The sequence below is a fragment of the Ranitomeya variabilis genome, chromosome 2, assembly GCF_051348905.1.
Source record: "Ranitomeya variabilis isolate aRanVar5 chromosome 2, aRanVar5.hap1, whole genome shotgun sequence".
In the NCBI taxonomy this organism is placed as follows: domain Eukaryota; kingdom Metazoa; phylum Chordata; class Amphibia; order Anura; family Dendrobatidae; genus Ranitomeya; species Ranitomeya variabilis.
In genome coordinates, this window is record NC_135233.1 from 448,847,830 (window position 1) to 448,872,424 (window position 24,595).

The 24,595-nt window shown below is 41.5% G+C and overlaps 1 protein-coding gene across 2 annotated transcripts in view; it reads right to left on the bottom strand.

The window, feature by feature from the left end:
• PARVA (parvin alpha) overlaps nucleotides 1-24,595 on the bottom strand; it is a 58,941-nt gene that overhangs the window by 16,407 nt on the left and 17,939 nt on the right. The window contains exons 1-4 of one of the 2 annotated variants that reach the window (XM_077287256.1): nucleotides 6,805-7,127; nucleotides 3,602-3,691; nucleotides 3,453-3,523; nucleotides 1,796-1,898 (exon numbers count right to left, since the gene is read on the bottom strand). In XM_077287256.1, coding sequence (XP_077143371.1) covers nucleotides 1,796-1,898; nucleotides 3,453-3,523; nucleotides 3,602-3,691; nucleotides 6,805-6,832 — 292 coding nt within the window. In that variant the 5' untranslated portion in view covers nucleotides 6,833-7,127. Of the gene's footprint in view, nucleotides 1-1,795; nucleotides 1,899-3,452; nucleotides 3,524-3,601; nucleotides 3,692-6,804; nucleotides 7,128-24,595 lie in introns of those variants that run through there. The other variant, XM_077287255.1, reaches the window with a different exon arrangement.

Here is a 24,595-nt window from a genome sequence, read left to right on the forward strand (position 1 = left end):
TTACACTGGCGATGCATGTCATTATAGGTTTTATTAAATAAATGGAAAAAATTACACCGAGGAGGCGGTAATGAGACTTATTTATATTGAAAGGTATGTATACAGGCTGCTGACACAATGGAGAACTTACCTACGATGATACAACATATAATGTATTTACAATGATGTACAGATATAAAAGGTAAAACTTAATTATAGTAACACCCGATATATGAATAATGTATATATGCTGATACCCATCTGGTGCCAGAATAAATATATCTTACATATATTTGGTGTCAGTATAAATACACTATAAGGACAAAAGCACTGAGACAGGAGCTTTTCTGACCTCCAATTCTAGACCTAGTAAAGGGAACGTCTCACCAGGTTTTCCCAATATAATGTATGGCCATCACCTTTGAGGCCGCTTTTATAGCATCGTAGTATGTTGCATACATGTCCCCGAGCACTAAAAGATCATGTATTGTACCCACAGATGGCGCGTTCCAATCTAATGGTTGTCTGGCCTTGCTCCGGTGCCTCTTCTTTTCTTATGATCGCCGTCCTCCTTTCTTGTTTCATGTGGATGATACATCTTACGTAGAGCGAATCCGAACTGTAAAGTTTGGGGTTTGTACAAGAAATCTGGTGTCAGTTGCTGAACTCTGAAGACGGACTTCTCCTGTAAATCCATTTTACAGATCAGGGAGGAGAGAGATTTTCCGGCTTCAAAATTCGGGTCCCCATTGATTTCGTTTTCAGGTTCAAGTTTGGGTACAATTCTGGTACCCGAACTGAACTTTGAACTGAAGTTCGGTCGAACCCAAAGAACTGGAAATTCCAAGGGTCTGCTCATCACTAATCCTACGTCATCCACATAGTGTCCTCCATCGCGCTCCGGCACTGGTGCATTACTCTCCGCCCTGCTGAAGACAGAGGAAAGAATTGTGGTGCGCATGCGCCGGCTTTGCTTCAGTCATCGGCGCTCCTTGGCCTTTCCTGGTGTATGCGCAATGCATGTACTTTGCTCTGTCCTCAGCAGCACAGAGTGAAATGCGCCTGCGCAGAAGCGAGACTGGGGGACACTGTGTGGATGATATCGGACTCGTCATCCACATGAAGCAGGCAAGGAGGACGACGATTGTAGGAAGAGAAGAGGCGCTGGATTGAGACCAGAGACGCCCATTAGACTGGACTGTGTACAATGCAGAGGGGCTTGGGAACATGTATACAGCATACTAGAATGCCGTAAAAGCAGCCTTAAAGGTGGAGACTGTACTTTATACCGGGCAAACCTGGTGACAAGTTCCCTTTAATATGGAGTTGGTCCCCCTGTATATATCACAGCTCCCGCTTTTCTAGGAAGTAATTCTACACAATTTCGGAGGTGTCTCCAATGCACTGAATATAGTATATCATGCACGAACACTGGATACAACCTGTGTATTTTCTACATATAAAGTAGATACAATGTATATATAATATAAATGGTTACCTAATGACAAGAAGTTTTTTCTAGGGCAGAAGTCTCCCATCTAACTGCATCCTCAGAACAGCACCTGTAACGTGACTAAATCCTTCATCTCCCTCAGCCTATAATGTGATAATAAATCCTTTTTCTCCCCTGGAAGTTGCCTCCTGCGCAGTGCGACAAGGTCTCCACATTGTTCCAGATTAATGGAGTGATAACTTCTGTATGACAATGCCGCCTGCTATTGTGAATGTGTAATCTAGACCCCAGATGTTTTCACTCAGTCGTCCATGAACTCTTCACCACCCCCATTTCTCTACTCTATTCAATCTATTTTCTTACCAAAAAGTTTCTGCAGAACCTGCCCGTCATAGAGATCCTCCGCAAGGTCCTTCACTATAATTCGCTCTCCCACCAGCACATCATTAATCCAGTCAATTAGAACCTGGGGAGACAGACAAAGTCACAAACATTAGCGGCCTCATACCAAGGAAATGTTTTATCCATTTCTGTGGGAGAAATCCTTTTTAGTCACAAAGCAAAGCATACACTTAACAAGATAATGCGAAAATTGCCAAGACGTCGCCGCAATGGATTGTTTATTCTGCCGACCCCACGGGCGCCGATGCATTGACCAATTTCTATTACACTTTCTAAACAAATTGCAAGTGAAATCATGGAAAGGAACAGATGAACACGTCTACTTAATGCTTGCATAGAACAATTCCATCGCATTGTATAGGGTTTGTTTAACGGGCAGAGTGATACAAAGACTCTATGAGAATAATGCAGAGAAAACATTCCAGATATTCACTTAAAAGCGCCATTGTGTGCGGCGGCCATTGTACTAGATGCAAAAAGCTGTAATTCAAAGCTATAAAAGCTATCTTGTAAGGTAATATCACACATATGTGAAACGTGCAGAAGCAAAGAGCCTGCATAAAACAAACTGAGGTATGGGAGGGAATCATGGGCCCGATAATAAATGATGCTACCTATATACCAACACTGGCATAAGTATACACCAGCGACTGACCTTATGGCTGTCTATGATTGTAAGCTTGTGAGCAGGGCCCTCATTCCTCTTAGTATCTGTTGTGTTTATTGTTATGCTTAATGTCTATTGTCTGTACAAGTCCCCTCTAAAATGTAAGGTGCTGCGGAACATGTCGGCGCTATAGAAATAAAATTATTATTATTATTATTATTATGATGTCCTAGGGAAAATAAAAATTCTAATGGTCAGAAACAAGGAATTAAGGATCACGTGGAAACAAAAAAAATAGCTGCCTCCATGCAGAATAATGTGCTGGGAAACGTTCAGACTATAAATAATGAATAAAGTATTACGGTGAATAAACATTGTGAACGTATGAGTTCTACATACTTGATACTTTAAACAGGGTGAAGGGGATACCGAGACTGGTGGGATTGTGCCACTTGGGTGTATGACGTGTAAGTCCGGGAGAAAGGACTGTAATCTGTCCAGGTGAACACGCATTGACATATGTGATCACGATTAAATGTTCAGGCCACAGAACCGCAAGTATCAGTGGGTGCTATGGACGATAGCTGTTCTGTCTGACAAAGCTGGGGCTAGCTCGGCAGTGTATGAGTAGCCAGGGTCTGTCCTGTGTAGTTAGCGCCTGGACAAGTCTAAGGATTTATGTTTAGGATGATGTTGTTTTGGTGCTGGGCAACCTGTGGAAAGCAATAAAAACTACACTGCGAGTGTGAACGCGACCCAACGCCTGATGCCTACCAGAGACAGTGAATCCCTACACACAAGACGAAAAAAGAAGTGGGACTTCGCCACAAATGATGAATCGGGACCTAAGTCTTTACGTTTCCGCAACTATTCCTATTCACTGACAACCAGCAGAGATCCTGAAAACACTGAGGAATTGGAACACAAAGTATATTACAAAGTTGTTCGCCTTTTATTATACAACGATGATGCTTTAGTGACAGAACAGAATACATAGTAAATATCATGTACCTTCATGAGCTCCTGTAGTCGCAGGTCACTTCTAGAGTAGGGGTCAATCATGGTCCTCACCTCATTCTCCTCTTTAGGAAAAAAAATACATATTATCTAAAACAAATGAGGAATAGCCAGCAAATACCAGTGACAGGATTATAACTCACCCAACATGGTATCCTCCGGGTCCAATTCATAAGGAATCGGATTAAGCGGCAGATTGATGGCATTGATGCCTTCTTCTTGGAGATCAGATACTGAAAAAAGAAGCATAAGAGTGTAATAACTACAGGAACGTTCGTCAACCATTACACATCTATTTTGCGCATACAGCTTTATGCAAACTCATGAGTCTCCATGGTAACAGACTACAAACAAACCCTCATGTCGTCCTAGGTGGTTATACCCTATAACATATATTTGGAAGGGTAACAACAAGAAGGTGACAGACGTGACCATAGCTTTTTTTATTTTTTAGTCTGCAAAGGTCATACGCTATATCAATTTAAGAAATAATTACAAAAAATATTCATACCTCATGAATATGGGAAAAAAGTTACCAATTTAAAGGACACAATCTCCAGCATTTTCTCGGAGATCTTCGCTGCCCGGTATGTGTGCTCTGACAGAACACACAGACATTCTCATTTAATTGAACGTATTTTTCAGGAAATGATTCTGTACAGAAACATCGCTCCTATTCCATTATCTCCTGATTCCCTGCCAAGCAAATATGCAAACTGCTCTACAAACGTCTATTTGCTTTCCCCACGCACTAGAAAAAGCCGCCATTATGTGGCACAGGGACTCATTTTAACGGCTAAACAGAGCACAAGATGATGTAATTACATTGAGACACATGCAGGGAGCTCGCAGTCCACAAGCATCGGCCCCCAAGGCCAGGGTCTTCACGTACAACTGACCCCCAGCTTGGCACATTCACATCAAGGACCGACAAAACCATCCTGGAGAATTAACAAAACCACAGGAGCACATTAGCAGCAATTGCTTCAGAGCAGTATTTCTCTCTGCACATTAGCTCCTATGGCTTCAGAGCAGCACTCCACTCATGTCAATCCCCGGTCTGGGGAAAAACACTCCCATCAGATTTGTTCACATATTATCAGATTGTAGATGATAATTTATTGACTGACAGTCACAAACCTTATCATGAAGATGATCGGGCCTTTGGGAAACCAGTCATGTAAACAGCAATGTTATATACTATCAATCATGGAGTTCCTGAGCCCCAATTCAAAATGTGTAACAGAGCCCCATACCTACCATGTGCCATTTATTATACTGGTGTATTATTATTATGTGACCCCGGGATCTTAGACCCCAGGTCCCAGGTGTGACTGCTACATCTGTACCCTCTTATAGGTGGTACCATGCAACTACTTATTAGTCAGAACTATCAGCAGATATAAAGTAAAATAATGATACAGTCTTGCGATTTTGAGAGTCCCGTATAGAACTTCCAAATAACAAATCAATCAAACCTACGAGTAGAAGGATGAGAAGTGATTTGACCTGTATGATAGTAGCAGAACTAGGGTCATTCCTAAAAAGGATAGGAAATAACTTGCTGATTGTTGAGGGTCCAGGGCCCCGCCGGCAGAAGATCGGGAACGGATTGGAGGTGGGCATGCTCGGCCTGTTCTCCATTCATAGTCTCTGAAGTTGCCTAACGCAGCTCTTGGCTATTTCTTGGAGTTCTATAGATAATGAGTAGAGCAGATGCCGTGCACGGGGCTACAGAACCCTGAGCTTGGTATCACTGGGGGTCCCAGTGGCATGAGATTGGAGCTCTGGAAAACCATGAGCAAAGCTCCCCAGTCCTGTCTTATATGAAGTGGAGGTGCTCATGCTCGGGCTCTGCTCAATTCATAGTCTGGGAGGCTGCCCAATGCAGTTCTTGGCCATTTCCAGATGTCCCATAGACACTAAATGGAGCATATGCCACACACAGAGGCTACAGGACCCTGATCTTGCGATCACTGGGAGTCCCGACAGTTGGATCCCCAGCAATCCTTTATTTTCATTAAAAATAATAGGTAATTTCCTTTTAGTTTCTCCATTTGGAAATCTGCACCTTCGTCTCAAAGAAAGAATTAAGCAACTGTGCAAATAGCTTAGATTAAAAAAATCAGTGTCCCTTTTGTGTGTACAGCTCCCACGCACACCTATGTGTCTCCGTGGTTACAGACTACAAACAAACCCTGTGTAGTCTGATCTAGTAGTCATGTGTTACTTCGTTCTATCTGCGTTCTTCTCTGCTGTCTGTAAGTTATCAACGTGACCGGATCGGACTACACAGGGCTTGTTTGTTCTGTAATCACGGCGACACCTGGGGCTCGAGAACCCTGTGCCCCATAAGAATAAACCAGTATTCTAAATGGCACATGGTAGCCGTGGGGACATTACAGATTTTTCCATTGAGGCTCAGGAGCTCCAAGATTAGACTACAAAGAAACTGGATATGCAATATGATAGGAGATGAATAATTATACATTTCTTATCCATACATACGTTATATAATTAATCAAAGTCGAACAAACCCATAGCAGTTATATAAAAAAATGGCAAGATTTTGTCCACACTCTGGTGCTTGTCTATCACAAGTAGATAGCTTACAGTGATTTCTTGCATAACAGTCTTCCTGCATCTTGTAACATCAGCGGGATCTGAGACGAGACCCTATTGCTAGTTATATAATTCAGCTCGGAAAAAAAGGTCTGCAGCTTGGAAACTTACACAACACAATCCCTAATAAGGCAACTTCCCCGAAAATGACGGTACATATTCCCCAGCAAGTATAAGTAATTAAAACTCCTTTCTAGATCTGAGCGAAAGTCCCTCTCACTTCTATCTATGTCACAGGTTGCCCACCTGACCACCCAATGGCCATGAAAATCCAGTGTCAAGTCAGCTCAGCTTCATCTGGATGGAAGACGAAACTCTGGAGAATGCAAATCAGCACCACTACATCAGGTTGGCTTTAATCTGTCTCAGCCCCAACGGGCAGAATTTGTCATTCCTGCAACCTTATAAAGTTTGATAAATCCAGCAATCTCTATTTAGATGTAGCAGAGCTAAATCTGTCACTCACCCAGAATCTATCGGGTATAACAGGTAGCCACCACATTGAGATATTGCCTTGAGCTTTTGGAAAATGACAAGTTAGTCTGCTTTACCTGTATATAGGTTTATCAATGTCAGAAGGATATGGAATTAACTTGTCGACATCCATGTTTTGCATATTCCTTGCCCTGGATGTCAATGAGCTACGAAAATGGCGCGACTAGAAATACGAGGAGGTAATGGCACCGCTAGCTCCAGTGCATCACCCATGGATATGGCATCTTACCTTGAGAACATAGAGCACCGCAACCCATGGTACTTCCACCCAGCCACGGGCATGTTTTCTGAGCTCGGAGTGATGTTTAAACGATGATCAGGGTCGACCGGTGAAAAGGACGACGCTGCACGAAGACACCAAATCCCATCTTTACTAACAGCAGAGCAGCACTGGGAGCTCTGACTGGTCGTCTGTATAATTTAATATGAAGCCACAGGAGAATCACGAATAATGTGCAGAGTGGCGTTACACGGCCTCCCAGCGTCTGCAAGCTACAGCCCAGCGATACCGTATCCTGATCTCACAGCAGCCGCCATGTATCAGCTTCAGGCAGGGGGACTCAGGCAGAATACAGATCAACCTAAGGAAAGCTTCATCCCAAAATCAGAATCCTACACACAGGGAATGCAAAAAAATCCCAAACAACTGCAGTTACCATCTATAGGAAAACACGTTCTATATGTTCATATTTGTGATGACCATTATGTACAATAATATAAGGCTATATGTGCAAACACATTGGAATTAATGAATGCATGAATCCCTTTATACCCGCACACATGAAAAAAATGAGGTGCTTAGCTAATATTTTGGATCAAGAGTGTGCAAGAGACAAGGTGACCCCATTGGATGGATCCCAACTTTAATAACTCAACTACCTAGGTTCCTAATCAGGTATCAAATGATCTGGGGAATAAATCCAACTTAGTTAGCCCTAATTAAAAAAAAATGTTTTGGAAAGATAGGTGGAAAAGGGTACACGGCCCATGGGGCGGCCACATCACCCATGCAAAATGCAGAAAAATATAGGACAAGGTCAGCATGCCTATAGTATTAAATTAATGTGCAGGTGCATTAGGTTATTAATGGTTGTCTGAGGAATGGTCTGCCATGTTGAATGCACTTGAGCAAAAAAATCATCAAGATCCCCTGCTGGCAGCTCCTGTGCAATTGCTGACTATTGACGTTCTAGCTGTGCTTGAGTGAAGACGCTGCAGGTCATAGTAGCACGTTTAGCACACGCTGGCCGCTCAGAGTAGCACAAGCAACATGTGGCCTGGGGCTCTTGTGTTGAAAAATGGCTACTAGGACACCTATACATCACCCGCACAGTACCACTTCTCCTGTTGAGTAAATCTCAGCATCTGTATTACTCTGCATATGCTCATTTATGCTGAGCTCATTTATGCTTAATCATGCTATGATTAAGAGCAGTGTACCGCTCGAAACGTGTATGTTTTTTAATGGATTTTCAATAAAATAACTTTTTTTTATATTACCTATGGATGGACGTGGAGAATTTCCTTTTCTACTGCCTATTATCACTGCAAACTGCCAGCTCAATACTGCAATCGCAGTGTTGGATTATTTCAAATGGATATCCCTATTAACAATGTTGGTGAGCTTCGTACCCTAAGTTTTGTTGTTTTTTTTTAATAAAATCTTTAAAGACCATGTTGCAAAAAATGAGTACACACCAATCAAAGTCTTAGGAACAAAGCTACAGTTGACCATAACAGGGCATTATGTAACAAAGAAAATCCTGTCCCATTTCATGTGGTCAGCAACGGCACCACATGGAAGAGAAATGTCACAACACTGAGGAAAAAAAAATATTTTCATAAGAAAGGTGAAAAGCTTTATTTCTCAGTGAGAATTTGGTACCAAAATTGATACAAAAAACAAAGGTGGAACTGAAACCATCTCAAAGATGTCCAGGCCACCACGGGAGGTACCACTTGAGCAGGAGCGTTTTCTGATGAGGAGAGATAAAGAAAATTCACATGTAAGCAAAAAGCCAAATTGGAGTTAATGTTTCCCGAGACACAATACAGCATACACTGCAGAGGAATGGCATGAATGGTTGTCGTCCATGAAGGAAGCCTCTGCTAAAACCCATGTACAGAAAAAAAAAAACAATTTGCTAGGGCCAATGCTGAAAAATATGAAGACTACTGAGACTCTATACCCTGGATTGATGATCGAAAGATAAATGTTTTTGAAACTGGATGCCGCCATCACTCTGTGCCCTTGGTACACAAACACTTTTTCAACATGACAATGATCGAAAACACAAATCTACCACTGTTTCATTTCTGAAGAAGGACAGGGTGAGAGTGGCCCAGTGTCTCCTGATCTGCCCCCAACTGAATACCTATGGGGAAGTCTGAAGAGACAAGATGTCATCACTCTTCATCCAGCATCCAGGCTGTAAAAGACATTGTTCTTGAAGAATGTTTTTCTTCAAGAGTTTTTTTTTCTATTTCTTGAAAGAAAATAAATTATTTAGATTTAGGTTTCCAGGAGACTTTTTATTTTACATTACCCGGTAATTCCCCATAAAATAGTCTTTTTTCCAACATTCTCACAAATCATCGGCCACATCTGAGATTTCGTCTTGGGCCCCAGTATGCACAGAACGTACCATTAGTGACAAAACAGCTCAAAGATAATAAAAATCCTGGCAGGCGCATCTATCATGGGGGCGTAACGCTATACAGTATATCACATTAGGCTAGGAAACAAATATACTATGTAAAAACATCGTTGGTACAATGTGAGCTTAAAAGGTTTGGGTCCACAAAGGAGAAGATGCAATTACTGCCTGTAATCTCAATCAGCGTCATGTGTAATTATATTATACCGCTCTCGAAACAAGCCAGATACTGTCCGCCAGAGATACCCGACTCTTTCATCTGTGGCATCTGCTCTCCAAACGACTGACATTTCTTCTACATATCAAGCATTCTAGAGAAATGTTTCATGCACGATTCATCCCATACTGAGCAACCAATAGTGTAATACAGTAATATAGCCTATAGCGCTAAGACAAAAATATATACGTCTTTCCAGTTCATCCTATTCTACATCAATGATGTAAAAATCCTTTAATCCATTTTTTTTTTTAAATCCATAAATGATGATATTCTGGCACAAAACTGTAGCATAAATCCGGAAGTGGAAAAAGTAACAAAGAGAACCAACAGTATGTTCCGTAGGCACTTTATTCTTCAGGAGGGTATGTTCACACTATGTTTTTTTTTAGAAGCCATTTAGAGCGGGTCCCTTCCAAGAGATGCTTGAAAAAAAAAAAAAAATCGGTCAGAAAACGCTTTAAAGACTCTCAATATCCATTTCGATTGCCAAACGACATTACTTTTCAGATTTTTGAGGATTTTTTAATTGCTTCGGATTTCCACAAAACACCAAGCATTTAAAAGAAGTGAGCGGACCAGTCTTTTGCCATTTTCCCGCTATGACACCGCTCTAGAATTTACAATAGAAGTCAATAGGAAGGCTGGAAAAAATGCCTAAACTGTTCTCGGAGATACACTGAAGGAAAAGACAATTCACGGTTGCGGTAATCGAAATGATGATCCTTGATCCAATATATAAAGAAGTGTTTTTTATTCCATGACGGACTGGCATCTATCTCAAGTGTAAAAACCAACTGGACTTGAGAAAGTCGTCAGTCCGGCACGGAATTAAAAAAAACCCACTTCCTTATAGATTGGTTAGTGCAGTCCAAAACAGAGAATTGTCTTTTCCTTCAATGATTCCAGTGGAGACATCCCCCAACTACGGGGCGGCAGCAACCTTTATTGAGCTTTCACAGGAGTTGTTCTCTACCACAACATATCAGACTCTCACCTACCATCGAAACCTTCAAAAAGAACCTGAAGACCCACCTCTTCCGACAAGCCTACAACCTGCAGTAATCTCCGACCGACCAAACCGCTGCATGACCAGCTCTAACCTCACCTATTGTATCTTCACCCATCCCTTGGAGATTGTGAGCCCTCGCGGGCAGGGTCCTCTGTCCTCCTGTACCAGTTATGACTTGTATTGTTCAAGATTATTGTACTTGTTTTTATTATGTATACCCCTCCTCACATGTAAAGCGCCACGGAATAAATGGCGCTATAATAATAAATAATAATAATACCCAACTCGCTAAGGTGAGCAGATGACCTGGTTTTAATACTGTATATGTTTTTATAAAGGTATCACCCTATGGTCTGGTGCACGCTGTCTCTCTACAGTGTTTATCTGCTCAGAGATACATTGTAACAGTCAGACTTTCCCCTTTTCGACTCTGAACACACATGTACACTGGAACACGTCTGCGGAGGCTGCCAAGAAGACAGCTGGAGAAGTGCTTGTCCTAAAATCTGATACCAGCTACAAAACTCAAGTGTTTCCATTTGTTTCAACCTGCAATACTCAGCACATTTACTGCAAGCTAAACTCAATGACCGTTCCCCAAAAACCACAAACGATGCACAACACTCCGATATTATAGGTGATGCCACACAATAATATAGGGGCTTAAAGGATAGCCATTGTCCACTGCACTCCTGTAACATGTCATCCCCAAATTGACCCTTTATAAGTGTGTAATTAGTCGCTCTGCTGACGGAGAACAATTGAGAAATGCCAACCCCCAAAATTACACATTGCACATTTTCGTCAAGGAAAAATTTCCATATTGGAAATGTGTTCTAAGCAAATGAATAGCATTACCAAGATCCCTGCCTGCTGTACCTGTATGTTAGGGGTTAGCGAGAGTTTGCTACATTTATATCCAGTGTAGTAAAGGGATACCATCATGTATTCCGAGGACAGAAAGGAGATATGTGGTACTACCACTAAATGAAAACAGAATTATGAATGCTGCTCTGGAGGTGTCTGGAATTAAAAGCTGGCCACACATTTGGGATTCCATAATTTTTAATTAACCGCTATACTTAGTGGACCTCAGTGGCATAAGTTAAAACAACAATTCGCTAATCAATTGTAGCCATGATCTGTAGCCTGATCTTCCATTGATTGGATGCAGTGGTGGTCTTAAAGAGGACTTGTTAGCAGGTCAAAAGCAGACAGTTTTTGCTCTTTATTACTGCTGCTCCCCTGAGTATTCCTTTTTTCCCGTTTTGGGCTGTTTTGTTAATCCACCACACGGGCTTTTTTCTGTAGTCCTAATATTTATGGTCTTAACAAGGGGGCATGACTCACAGAATATTCTGGAGGCGTGTTTTTAGGCTGCTCTGCGTTTATACTGTGTGAACTACTACATCATTATTTCTTGTTTCTATTAGCCCCCATTGTTGGTGCAATTGCTAATCTGTGTTGCTGGAAAAAGTCAGTCTCCTTCCTCCTCTGGCTTCAAACAATAAGTTCACACCGAGTTTTTTTTTACAGGTTGTTTTTTTTTAGCAGATCTTCTCCAATGTCCTCCTCAAAAACACTTGGAAAACTCTTCCTATTAATTTCTTTGGGGAAATTGACTTTGCTGTTCATATGAGGAGTTTTCAAGATTTTTTTTTCCCTGAAGACCTTTTCAAAAAATTCATGGTGGGAAAAAAAGAGCACATCAGGTGCTTCCTTTTTATTAATGAGAGCAGAGAGTTACTGCAAAAAGCATCAGCTCTCATTGTAGGGGTCTAACGGAAGGCTAGTGACATCGATGGGTGCTGTATAGTGCCTCACCGTCCTTCGTCTTCTTAACACTTGCTGTTTAGCTCCATTGACAGCAGAACTAACATCTCCACCCCCATGAAATCGTGAATTATATTATGGAAGGAGGTGTCCATAGTGCAATGTCCTATAAAATAATTTTCACATTACCTTGAACTCCATAAACAGTCATTGCTGAAAGTGTTTGCACCCTTGAAATTGTTCTAGAAGAAGAAGCATTTTCCCCAGAAAATTATTGCAATTACATGTTTTATTATACACATGTTTATTTCCTTTGTGTGTATTAGAACACAAAAAATAGAGACAAATAAGGCAAATTGGACATCATTTCACAGAAGACTCCCCAAAATGGTCCTGACAAAATAGTTGCCACCTTTCAAAAATTGTGGATAACAACTTTGTTTCAAGCATGTGATGCTCGTTCAAACCCACCTGTGGTAAGTAACAGGTGTGGGTAATATGAAAATCACACCTGAAACCAGAAAAAAAGGAAGTTGACTCAATTTTTGCAGTATGTGTCTGTATGTGCCAGACTAAGCATGGAGAACATAAAGAAGAGAACTGTTTGAGGACTTGAAAACCAAAATTTTGAAAAATATCCGCAATATCAAGGTTGCAAGTCCGTCTCCAGAGATTTTGATATTCCTTTGTTCATGCTGCAACATATTCAAGAAATTTACAACCCATGGCACTGTAGCTAATCTCCCTGGATGTGGGTGGCAGAGAAAAATTGATGAAAGGTTGCAACACAGGATAGTCCGGGTGGTTTATAAGTAGCCCAATCAAGTTCCAAAGAAATTCAGTCTGTCCTGCAGGTTCAGGGCTCACCAGTGTAAGTGAGACCTATTCATCGACATTTTAATTAAATGAAACGCAATGCCAGGAGACCCAGGAGGACCCCACTGCTGATACAGGGACATAAAGAAGCTAGACTGCAGTTTGCCAAAATGTATGAGAGTAAGCCAAAATCCTTCTGGGAAAGCATCTTCTGGACAGATGAGACCAAGATAGAGCTTTTTGGTAAAGCATGTCATTCTATTGCTTTCTGAAGCTGGAATGAGGCCTACAAAAAACTAGCACAGTACCTACAGTCAAATATGGTGGAGGGTCAAAGATGTTTTGAGGTTGTTTTGCTGCCTCTAGCACTGGGTGCCTTGACTGTGTGCAAAACATCAGGATTTTGGGTAGCAATGTAGTGTCCAGTGAAGAAAGCTGGGTTTGTGTCCTAGGACATGGGTCTTAGAGCAGGACAATGACCCCCAAACATACTTCAAGAATCACCCAGAAATTGATGGAAACAACGTGCTGGAGAGTTCTGAAGTGACAGCAATGAGTCCGAATCTAAATCTCATTGAACACCTGTGGAAAGATCTTAAATTTGCTGTTAGGAGAAGGCGCCTTCACATATAAGAGACCTGGAGCAGTTTGCAAAAGTAGAGTGATCCAAAATTCCATTGAGAGGTGTAAGAACCTTGTTGATGGTTATAAGAAGCAATTGATTGCAGTTATTTATTCCAAAGGTTGTGCAACCAAATATTAAGTTGATGGTGCCAACAATTTTGTCTGGACCATTTTTGGAGTTTTGTGTGAAAATACGTCCAATTTGCCTCTTTCGGCCATGACTGTATAAATGACTTCCTATAGGCGACACAGCGGTTTGGGGCTTCTTTCTACAGACAGTGGAGGAGCACGAGACACAATGCAAGATTTTCATTTTAACTAAAACCAATATTTTGTCTAATGTCCAGCAAAAGCTCTGCGCTGCTGATGAAGACTAAAACGTCGTCTGGTCGAGGAAATCTAATTTTATCTTTGCTGCATCAGCGTATATTTTCTCTACAACCCAGAAGAATATGTGCGGCCAGCTATTCTGAGTAGGAATGAACATCTGGAAGAATAGCCCTGGAAAGTGGAGACCTGGAGCAGATTCTGTTCAACAGGAACCAGACATGAGGCTCAGTTATTGCTTAAAAAACATAACCCTTAATGTAGGGATTGTGCCCCAGATTTCACAGATTAGTTAATAGTTAAACTTGTATGACAGCCATATCGGTTGTCACTTAGCTTCCTCAAAAAAAAAAATATAATCATCATATTGTCTTTTATACTAGGGTATCTCATGAATCGTTTTCTTACCAATAGTCCTAAAAGGCTTTTAATAACAGTTTTAATGTAATATGCAGAATTTGGAGCGCAAAAAAAAACATTGTTCTGATTGCTTGTTTCTATGTGCCCCCATGTTGGTGTGGCTGCAAATCTGTGATGCTGGATAAGATCAGTCTCCATCCCCCTCTGGCAACCAGGGCTGTGGAGTTAAAGTCATGGAGTCAGAGTCCATTTAGGTGAAGTTGGAATAAAATGGACCAATTCCAACTCCTAGAATATATAAAATCGGATTTAGTAGTTCAGTGCAGGACGGGCTGTAAATGTGTTCATAAGAATATGGGAAAGTTATGAAATGTCCTATAAATGTCTGTTCTGTTCCTGATCTCAGGATCTCGGCTTTTAGTTGAGATTAATCTGTGCTGCACTTTATGTACATGCACAGTAGTGAGGCGGTGCTGTGGAGTCGGAGTCGTGAAGTCAGAAGTCAGGGAAATTGAGGACTCTGAGGTTTGGCTTACTTACCTACTGGCAACTTATACTAAGGATAAGTTCACACTGAGGTTTTTAAGAATTTGTTTAGCACATTTTTTCCAACATACTCCTCAAAAACACTTGGGAAAACTCATCTAATTAATTTCTATTAGAAATACACTTTGATGTTCACATAAGGAGTTTTTGTAAGTTTTTTTTATTTACCTGATGAGTTTTTGAAAAATGCCTGGTGGGAAATAAATTATGAATGTCACTCACTTATTTGAAGAAAATCCTGTTGGAAACCTCTCTAATCTTGACAATGTCCAATACAAAGGCTAAAAAGAAAGCACCAGGAGAAAAAAAAAACTCTTCCAAAAGTCTTCAAAACCATTTCAGGAAAAGAAAAACTTTACAAAATTTAAAAAAATTCACAGGATGCACTAGTTTTTTTTCCATGTATTGGATGGAACTTGCCTGTTTTAGGGTATGGCTATGCAAAAAGAATCCGATTTCATATCGAGCAACCATATAGCATCCGATTTTTAAGGATACATTACAATTCATTCACATAGGAAACTGTTTGATGAGCAGAGTCTCTACGGTCATTCAAGCGGTGATGGTGGAGAGAAGTGAAGAAAAGCCATAGACTACGTGTGCACTCATGGACTCAGTAGTGCACCCATCTACATTAGAAGACCCCCTGGACTCAGTGATTGGCTGCAGCCATAACGAACGCTGTCAATGTGACATCACAGCTGCAGCCATAATATAGAGATTGGCACAGTGGTAGAAGGCTGTTGCCGGAGAGCACGATTACCCGCTGACTTTCTTATTTAACACGCCTGCCAGCAATTGAGGTCGACTTTGCTGAAAGTTGAAAACCTCTTTAAAAACAGAACATGGGTTGTCCACCACTAAGCTATTGATGACCTCTCCTTAGGATAAGAAATCAATATGAGATTGGTGGGAGTCCCCACTGATTAACTGTTTGTAGCATGGCCGTGAGTGACTGGAGCTGCAAACAGCTGAACAGTAGAAGTGCCGGGTGTCAGACCAATTTGATATCGAGGACCTATTCTATTGAAAGGTCATCAGTATCTAAGTCACGGAAGCCCCTTCTACACAATCTACATTTCAGTCGTTGATGACGATACGGACACAGTCATGGAAGGTGATGGGACATACTCTCCCTCCTCAAGATGAGCCGGTTCTTGGCAACCCAAATAGCATCCTTAAAATAATTCATAAGGTGCCAAGTCTCCTGGATGGCTCCGAAGGTATGAAGCCAAGGGAAGAGTCCGTAAAGCACCGAATGGATCAATAGGCTCACTGTGCGGATACAGTTACTCATGTTCCCCCCCAGGGCAACCAACAGGCACTAGGCGAAATGGTAATCCGAAAAGATGTGCACAGATGTTTCCTCCACAAAGGGACACCTTGGTCAGTATCAGATGGACAGTCTACCCTGTATCGCTATCCACGACGGTAAAGACACGTTCATACATACAGTGTCTTGCGAATGTATTCGGCTCCCTGGAACTTTTCAACCTTTTCCCACATATCATGCTTCAAACATAAAGATACCAAATGTAAATATTGGGTGAAGAATCAACAAGTGGAACACAATTGTGAAGTTGAACGAAATTTATTGGTTATTTTAAATTTTTGTGGAAATTCAAAAACTGAAAAGTGGGGCATGCAATATTATTCGGCCCCTTTAACTTATTACTTTGTTGCGCCACCTTTTGCTGCTATTACAGCTGCAAGTCGCTTGGGGTATGTCTCTATTAGTTTTGTACATCGAGACTGAATTTCTTGGCCATTCTTCCTTGGCAAACAGCTCGAGCTCAGTGAGGTTTGATGGAGATCGTTTGTGAACAGTAGTTTTCAGCTCTTTCCACAGATTCTCGATTGGATTGAGGTTTGGACTCTGACTTGGCCATTCTAACACCTGGATACGTTTATTTGTGAACCATTCCATTGTAGATTTTGCTTTATGTTTGTGATCATTGTCTTGTTGGAAGACAAATCTCCGTCGCAGTCTCAGGTCTTTTGCAGACTCCAACAGGTTTTCTTCAAGAATGGTCCTGTATTTGGCTCCATCCATCTTCCCACCAATTTTAACCATCTTCCCTGTCACTGCTGAAGAAAAGCACGCCCAAACCATGATGCTGCCACCACGTCTGACAGTGGGCATGGTGTGTTCAGGGTGATGAGCTGTGTTGCCTTTACGCCAAACATATCGTTTGGCATTGTTGCCAAAAAGTCTGATTTTGGTTTCATCTGACCAGAGCACCTTCTTCCACATGTTTGGTGTGTCTTGTTGCAAACTTTAAACAACACTTTTTATGGATATCTTTGATAAATGGCTTTCTTCTTGCCACTCTTCCATAAAGGCCAGATTTGTGCAGTGTACGACTGATTGTTGTCCTATAGACAGACTGTCCCACCTCAGCTGTAAATCTCTGCAGTTCATCCAGAGTGATCATGGGCCTCTTGGCTGCATCTCTGATCAGTCTTCTCCTTGAGATGAAAGTTTAGAGGGATGTCCGGGTCTTGGTAGATTTGCAGTGGTATGATACTCCTTCCATTTCAATATGATCGCTTGCACAGTGCTCCTTGGGCTGTTTAAGTTTTGGAAATAATTTTGTATCCAAATCCGGCTTTAAACTTCAACAAAACAGTATCACGGACCTGCCTGTTGTGTTCCTTGGTCTTCATGATGCTCTCTGTGCTTCAAACAGAACCCTGAGACTATCACAGAGCAGGTGCATTTATACGGAGACTTGATTACACACAGGTGGGTTATATTTATCATCATTAGGCATTTAGGACAACATTGGATCATTCAGAGATCCACAATGAACTTCTGGAGTGAGTTTGCTGCACTGAAAGTAAAGGGGCTGAATAATATTGTACGCCCCACTTTTCAGTTTTTGAATTTCCACAAAAATTTAAAATAACCAATAAATTTTGTTCAACTTCACAATTGTGTCCCACTTGTTGTTGATTCTTCACCAAAAATTTACATTTGGTATCTTTATGTTTGAAGCGTGATATGTGGGAAAAGGTTGAAAAGTTGCAGGGGCAGGGAGCAGAATCCTTTCGCAAGGCACTGTAGGTCATCAGTATCTAAGTCACGGAAAGCCGCTTTATACAATCGACATTTCAGGGTAGGCTAACTGTAAGGACATGGTCACATATGTTGGATTTCATAAAAACAAAAAAATTGCCCCTTAATCAGCATGAACTCTGTCTCTCGTGCATGTGAATGGGTTATGCACAACCCTGTTTACAAATAACAAAAGTGTTTTTTTATGCTACCATGCTACTTATTTCCAATAGATTCCACATGGAAAAGCTGAGGGTTAGCATCACTGAATGATTTTGGGTTAATTCATGTTCAGATCCGTGGCAGTACAAACAGAAAATCCGCAGCACATATCCCAGGGTCAGCCGGGATATCTGCTATAGCAAACAGCAGTTGACTGGACTCTCCTTCAGACAACAGCTGCTGCATCCGACCCCCTCCTTCATGCACACATCAAATAAGCACCTTTAAGGGAAACTATCAGAACGTTCCACCTCCGAAATGTTCAAATGGTCATGTTGGTCTCTAACAGATAATGTCATCCACACCTATGCTACTGATGCAATCTGTTACTCCATTACTGGAAAACTTTCTGACAGTGAGGGTGATCAATGAGTGGAACAGGCGGCCACGAGAGGTGGTGAGTTCTCCTTCAATGGAAGTCTTCAAACAGAGGCTGGACCGACATCTGTCTGAGATGGTTTAGTGAATCCTGCATTGAGCAGACGACTGGACACGATGACCCCGGAGGCTCCTTCCAACTCTAACATTCTATGACTACAGTGTTCTTTATTAGTTCAGGCATCCGATCATCCGATATTCACGTCCTGAGTATGGTCCAATGTATGGAGTGTCCGTGGATCACCTGTCCAGTATAGGCATCTATGAAGCTCCCACGGCCAATCCATACAGCACGGTCTATACTCAGATCGTAAATGTAGGATGTGTGAAGTTAGCCTAAGTCCTAAGACCTCACTGCCCTCTATGGTCACTACTTTATGTCACATATCAGAGGCGTCGACAAAAGTGTCCTGCTTTTTCATCACAGACAGGGGTGTTGCCCTTTAAGAAAACTTTTCCGACTTTTAAAAAAAAACACAAAAATAAATAAAACTGCAGAAAAAGCTGAATTTCTGCTTTAATAGCCTGGAGTTTTGTTATTGCTCTGACATCCTACACCGCTGTATTTATTTTTATCTGTACAATCATGCATGTAGAGGAGCGTTCTGATGGGACGCCAGCAGTCATCCTTACCGACTCACATCTGCACTCAATTTTCCACACTTACTACCATAAAAGGTAAATAAGGAACTGGATTTGCACTGGGATAATCCAAACAATATGATTCGTGTTACTGTAAGACACCATCTGGAAGACAGTGCGCGGCGGCCCCAGACTATTAACCCATTGCTGCACAGGAAGGCAATGCCTGATCACCCCCCAGAAGGCTCTGTCCTACAGGAGGGGTGCAGTTTACTATTGCAGCCCAAATATGAAGCCAAAGTTAGATTGTATTATTTTTCTTTTTACTTTATTGTGTGGGATACTTAACCCTTTGGTAGCGATACGTACGGTAACTTGCGGTGAAAGGGTAAAGCGGAGGCGGCGCTACTCCCAATGTGGTCACATGACCCTGTACAGCAAAACAGCAAAGTCTGCATCAAGGGAAAAAAAAGGTCATGATCTCCAACTGGAAGGAGGGAAGTGGAATATTAGTTATCTGGACTCTCTGCAAATACTTGGAGCAATCTCCCATCCAGCGGCGAAGAATAAGAAATGCAGTTAAAATTCTGGTCCGATCTGTGGCTACAAAACTGCAGTAGGATTACTTTTAACATCATTTCGTGATCTCTGCTTGCTGTCAGTGAATGGAAATGAATATAGTCCTAGCTTACAAAGATGCATTTTTTTTAAAAGGTATAGGTGCAGAAATCATCCTGGAGGCCAAAAAGCAGACTGATTTGTGCTACTGAATTTAGCATCCAAAAGACAGTATACTCCCAATGGGAACCTATTACAGAGGCAGAGTGTATGATTATGGGGCCAGTACTGATCTGCTTCCCATGCTTTTCAAAGCCCATCATAGTGATTACCTGCGGTGGCCACAAGAGGGAGCTCATCAAATGCAGATTTGAACAGATCCTATTGAGTGTAATACTTACTGTATGCAATGAGAGCCCTCTAGTGGCTGCAGCAGGGTGTAAAAATTATATCAGCTATGTAAAAAAAAGAAATAAATCGGATCTCCCCTTTACTAATATAATATGAAATTATTTAGCCCATAATGTGCACATTACGATTTCCTGGTGGCCATAAATTTGTAGCACATCAGTTACAGGCGTCAATCGAGAACTGGAAAAATTTAGTTTGGTGCAGGATAGACCAAGTCAAAAAGTCTCAGAAACCATCGCATTTATTACCCTTATCCTCTTCATAGGGGTTTGAATTCCTCTAGTATATTTTACACGGGTCATACTTTATTGCTTTTACTCAATAGATTTGGAATGAAATGGAACATTTTGCAGTAGGTCTATTTGGCGTGTGCCAAAATAACTACAGTCTTGTGCCAAATTTACCTTCTTTTTTAGCACAATTTTTTTTAAAGTTAAAGTGGGTGAGATTTAACACTATAATTATATATATATATATATATATATATATATATATATATATATATATGTACACTCACCGGCCACTTTATTAGGTACACCATGCTAGTAACGGGTTGGACCCCCTTTTGCCTTCAGAACTGCCTCAATTCTTCGTGGCATAGATTCAACAAGGTGCTGGAAGCATTCCTCAGAGATTTTGGTCCATATTGACATGATGGCATCACACAGTTGCCGCAGATTTGTCGGCTGCACATCCCAAAGATGCTCCATACAAGGCAGGATGGATCCATGCTTTCATGTTGTTTACGCCAAATTCTGACCCTACCATCCGAATGTCGCAGCAGAAATCGAGACTCATCAGACCAAGCAACGTTTTTCCAATCTTCTACTGTCCAATTTCGATGAGCTTGTACAAATTGTAGCCTCAGTTTCCTGTTCTTAGCTGAAAGGAGTGGTACCCGGTGTGGTCTTCTGCTGCTGTAGCCCATCTGCCTCAAAGTTCGACGCACTGTGCGTTCAGAGATGCTCTTAGGCCTACCTTGGTTGTAACGGGTGGCGATTTGAGTCACTGTTGCCTTTCTATCAGCTCGAACCAGTCTGCCCATTCTCCTCTGACCTCTGGCATCAACAAGGCATTTCCGCCCACAGAACTGCCGCTCACTGGATTTTTTTTCTTTTTCGGACCATTCTCTGTAAACCCTAGAGATGGTTGTGCGTGAAAATCCCAGTAGATCAGCAGTTTCTGAAATACTCAGACCAGCCCTTCTGGCACCAACAACCATGCCACGTTCAAAGGCACTCAAATCACCTTTCTTCCCCATACTGATGCTCGGTTTGAACTGCAGGAGATTGTCTTGACCATGTCTACATGCCTAAATGCACTGAGTTGCCGCCATGTGATTGGCTGATTAGAAATTAAGTGTTAACAAGAAGTTGGACAGGTGTACCTAATAAAGTGGCCGGTGAGTGTATATATATATATATATATATATATATATATATATATATATATATATATATATATATATATATATATATATATATATATATATATATATATATATATATATATATATATATATATATTAAATGCAACTTTTACAAAAGTCTTAAAGAAAGTTCTAGACTGAAGCTAAATCCTAAGACTTTCAATTTCTCTCTTACTTCAAAAGAAATGGTTTTCACGGACTCCCCTGATCAGTGATCCACTCTGCGTATCTCAGCCACGCTGACTCCCAGGCATCAAGTTATGGACGTAGGTCGCTCCAAGATGTTACCTGCACAACTTGCAGAGAAGCAGTGCGGTTTAAAAGTCTCCTCACCTAGGCATATCAGGCTTGACATGTCACTCTGTTACCCCATGGATCCTCTTACCCCTTAGTCCCAGCCAAACCAGATCTCACACTTTGCACTGATGAGGGGCAGTACCCCAAAAACAGTGTCTGCAAATTGAGATTTTGGTTTTTGCTTTTATCCTAAATCATGTGACAAGGTTCATTAGAGACTCGATATTGACTTTTAGGATTGCTAATTACTATAGGTGGCACTAGAGTTCTAGTCCTCTTCCTCTGCAGAGATACTCTGTAGTCCTATTGTCACAGAGTTAATGCAACAGAGAGGAACCAAAAGACCACCGCATTTGATTGCTCCTACTCCTGCACTGAAAAGAAGAACTTCTTTTTAAATGGTGTTTATTTCTTTTGGCAGAACAGGGGTTAATCGGCCATGTTGGAAAACCCTGAGCTCTCAGCTGAGCTCGGTTAGCCACTTCCATCCCCTTTATAATCTTGGCCCTGATTCAAACCCATGTCAGAGCTAGCATTTGCTGCATGGCTAGGAGTAGAGCAGTTTATAAAAGAAGTTTTGGAGGAGTTATCTGTGACTGTTGCGTGGTTTGTGAGTGATAATTCCCTTCCATCCTCATACTTTGGTATTTCCCCCGTCCTCCACTCCCCGCTGCATTCCTCTGTTATATGTGAGTGAATATTTGTATCCTTGGTATTTTCAGTTTACCCTTGCTTGTGTTGCCTTGCTTGTCGAGTTGGTGTACTGCAGTGCACAGCAGCGCTCCTCTTCCCTGGGTGGGGGAACAGAACAGACAGAGAGCTGATTCAGGAGATAAGGCGATGGTGGCAGTCCCGGCATCTTCACCTTCAGAAGTATCCCAGGGAATAGGGCAAGCTAGGGAGCCCCCTAGTGGTAGGGACATGGAAGGAGCCCCTGGTCCCGTGTCACCTGACAGCTGAGTCGTGACACCTATGTAACACCACAGATAATAAAGTAGTAACTCTTAGTACAGAAATGTAATAGATGCAATCTGCAGGTCTAAGGTAGTTATCACTGTGTTCTTTGTGTTACATAGGACTGCAGGTCATGTATACTACATTATCACTTTTCAATTATCACTGTGTTATCAGTGGCGCTACATAGGACTGCAGATGACATTTACATTATCTGTACTCAGGGAGCTATCACTGTATTATGCGGTATCCAATTTATTTATTTTTTGGGGGGGAGGAAGATGTTTTGGATAAAGTGCTGTATGTCTTGGGGTTTGGGACCCAGATTTTTTCTGACTCTAGCAACACCCCTGCCCCTGATAATACGTGACCCCCAACAATTTGAAGCAATAGCTCTACGGCATGAGTAATGGAGGATGTATCTCGGGGTACAAGAGGGATATTCAGAAGATAGCTGTAGGCAATACTGGTAAGACGAGTGTAACTAAGTAGAAGTAGTTGGTGAAATCTGTTACTATAAGCAGAAGTTAATCTAAGAGGCTTTGGATGCCTAAAATGGATTTTAAGGGTTATTCTCCAAAATATCAAGTCATCAGTAAGATAATGGATAACTTGCAAATCACTGGGGTTCAACCACTGGAACCCCCCGTGATCCAAAGAGTAGCGCATTGGAACCATTAGTATAAGGAGGGCAGCAGCCCCAATCTGAATGGAGTGGAGGTGGAGCCTGCACTCAATTCATTGTCTATGGGATTGTAGAGTACATTCTCCCACTATTTTCAACAGTTCCACAGACAATGAATGGAGCACAGACCACTCCATTCAAGAAGCGGCTGCAGAGATCCATTCTTATGATTCAAAAGTCCCGATCTCGGGATCACTGGTGCTTAAAGTGGTCAGACCCTAATTGATGAGTAAGTTATCCCTTATTCTTTGGATAGGGAATAACTTGATTTTTTGGGGAGTAACCCTTTAGATAAGCTTTAAGGGCATTGAGTGCCAAAAAAAATGAAAAATCTATAGCAGGGAGACAGAGGAATCTACTTGACAAGAAGAGCACAAATTTGTTAAAAGTGCTACAGAATTTCAGGTGGAATCCATAACATACGCTGAAACATAATAAGAAAGGTAACAAAGCAATAACTTTGTGTAATGAGACAATAGGAGAAAAGGAAATTGCTAGGGCTCAGCATATCCTCCGTGTGTCAAGGCAGCGCGAGCGCGGAGCTGGGCGAATGTTCTCTCCGGTCCAGTGTCCATGAACCGTTCTTGTGAATCGCAGTTAATTAATGAAAGTCAGATGTATTCTTCCCGCTGCAGCAAACAATGCCAGAGGTAAATATTTATTACATTTTCCTGATGACATAAAGCGGCGAATAGACAGCGAGTCGTGTGCAACAACATAAAGGACACAGAATTCGCCATGGTGGAAGCGCTCTATTCACAGACAATCCCCCACACTATATATAAATAAATATATATATATATATATATATATATATATATATATATATATATATATATATATATATATATATATATATATATATTGCATCCACCACACCTCCATGTTGGTTTATAGACAAAGATGGATTTATCTATTCCCCTTGAGAAATAATGCCAAGTCTCCACACACAGTGGGCAAATAAAAAAGCAAAACACCACACACAAGTGTTATCTGCAACAAAGAAGAGAGACCTATTGGATCGGTAATAATGGGGTGACACAACTCAGCCTTTCATTCCAATCACCTTGGCAATTGTACTGAAATGTAAAATCACAAAACTGATAGATACAAA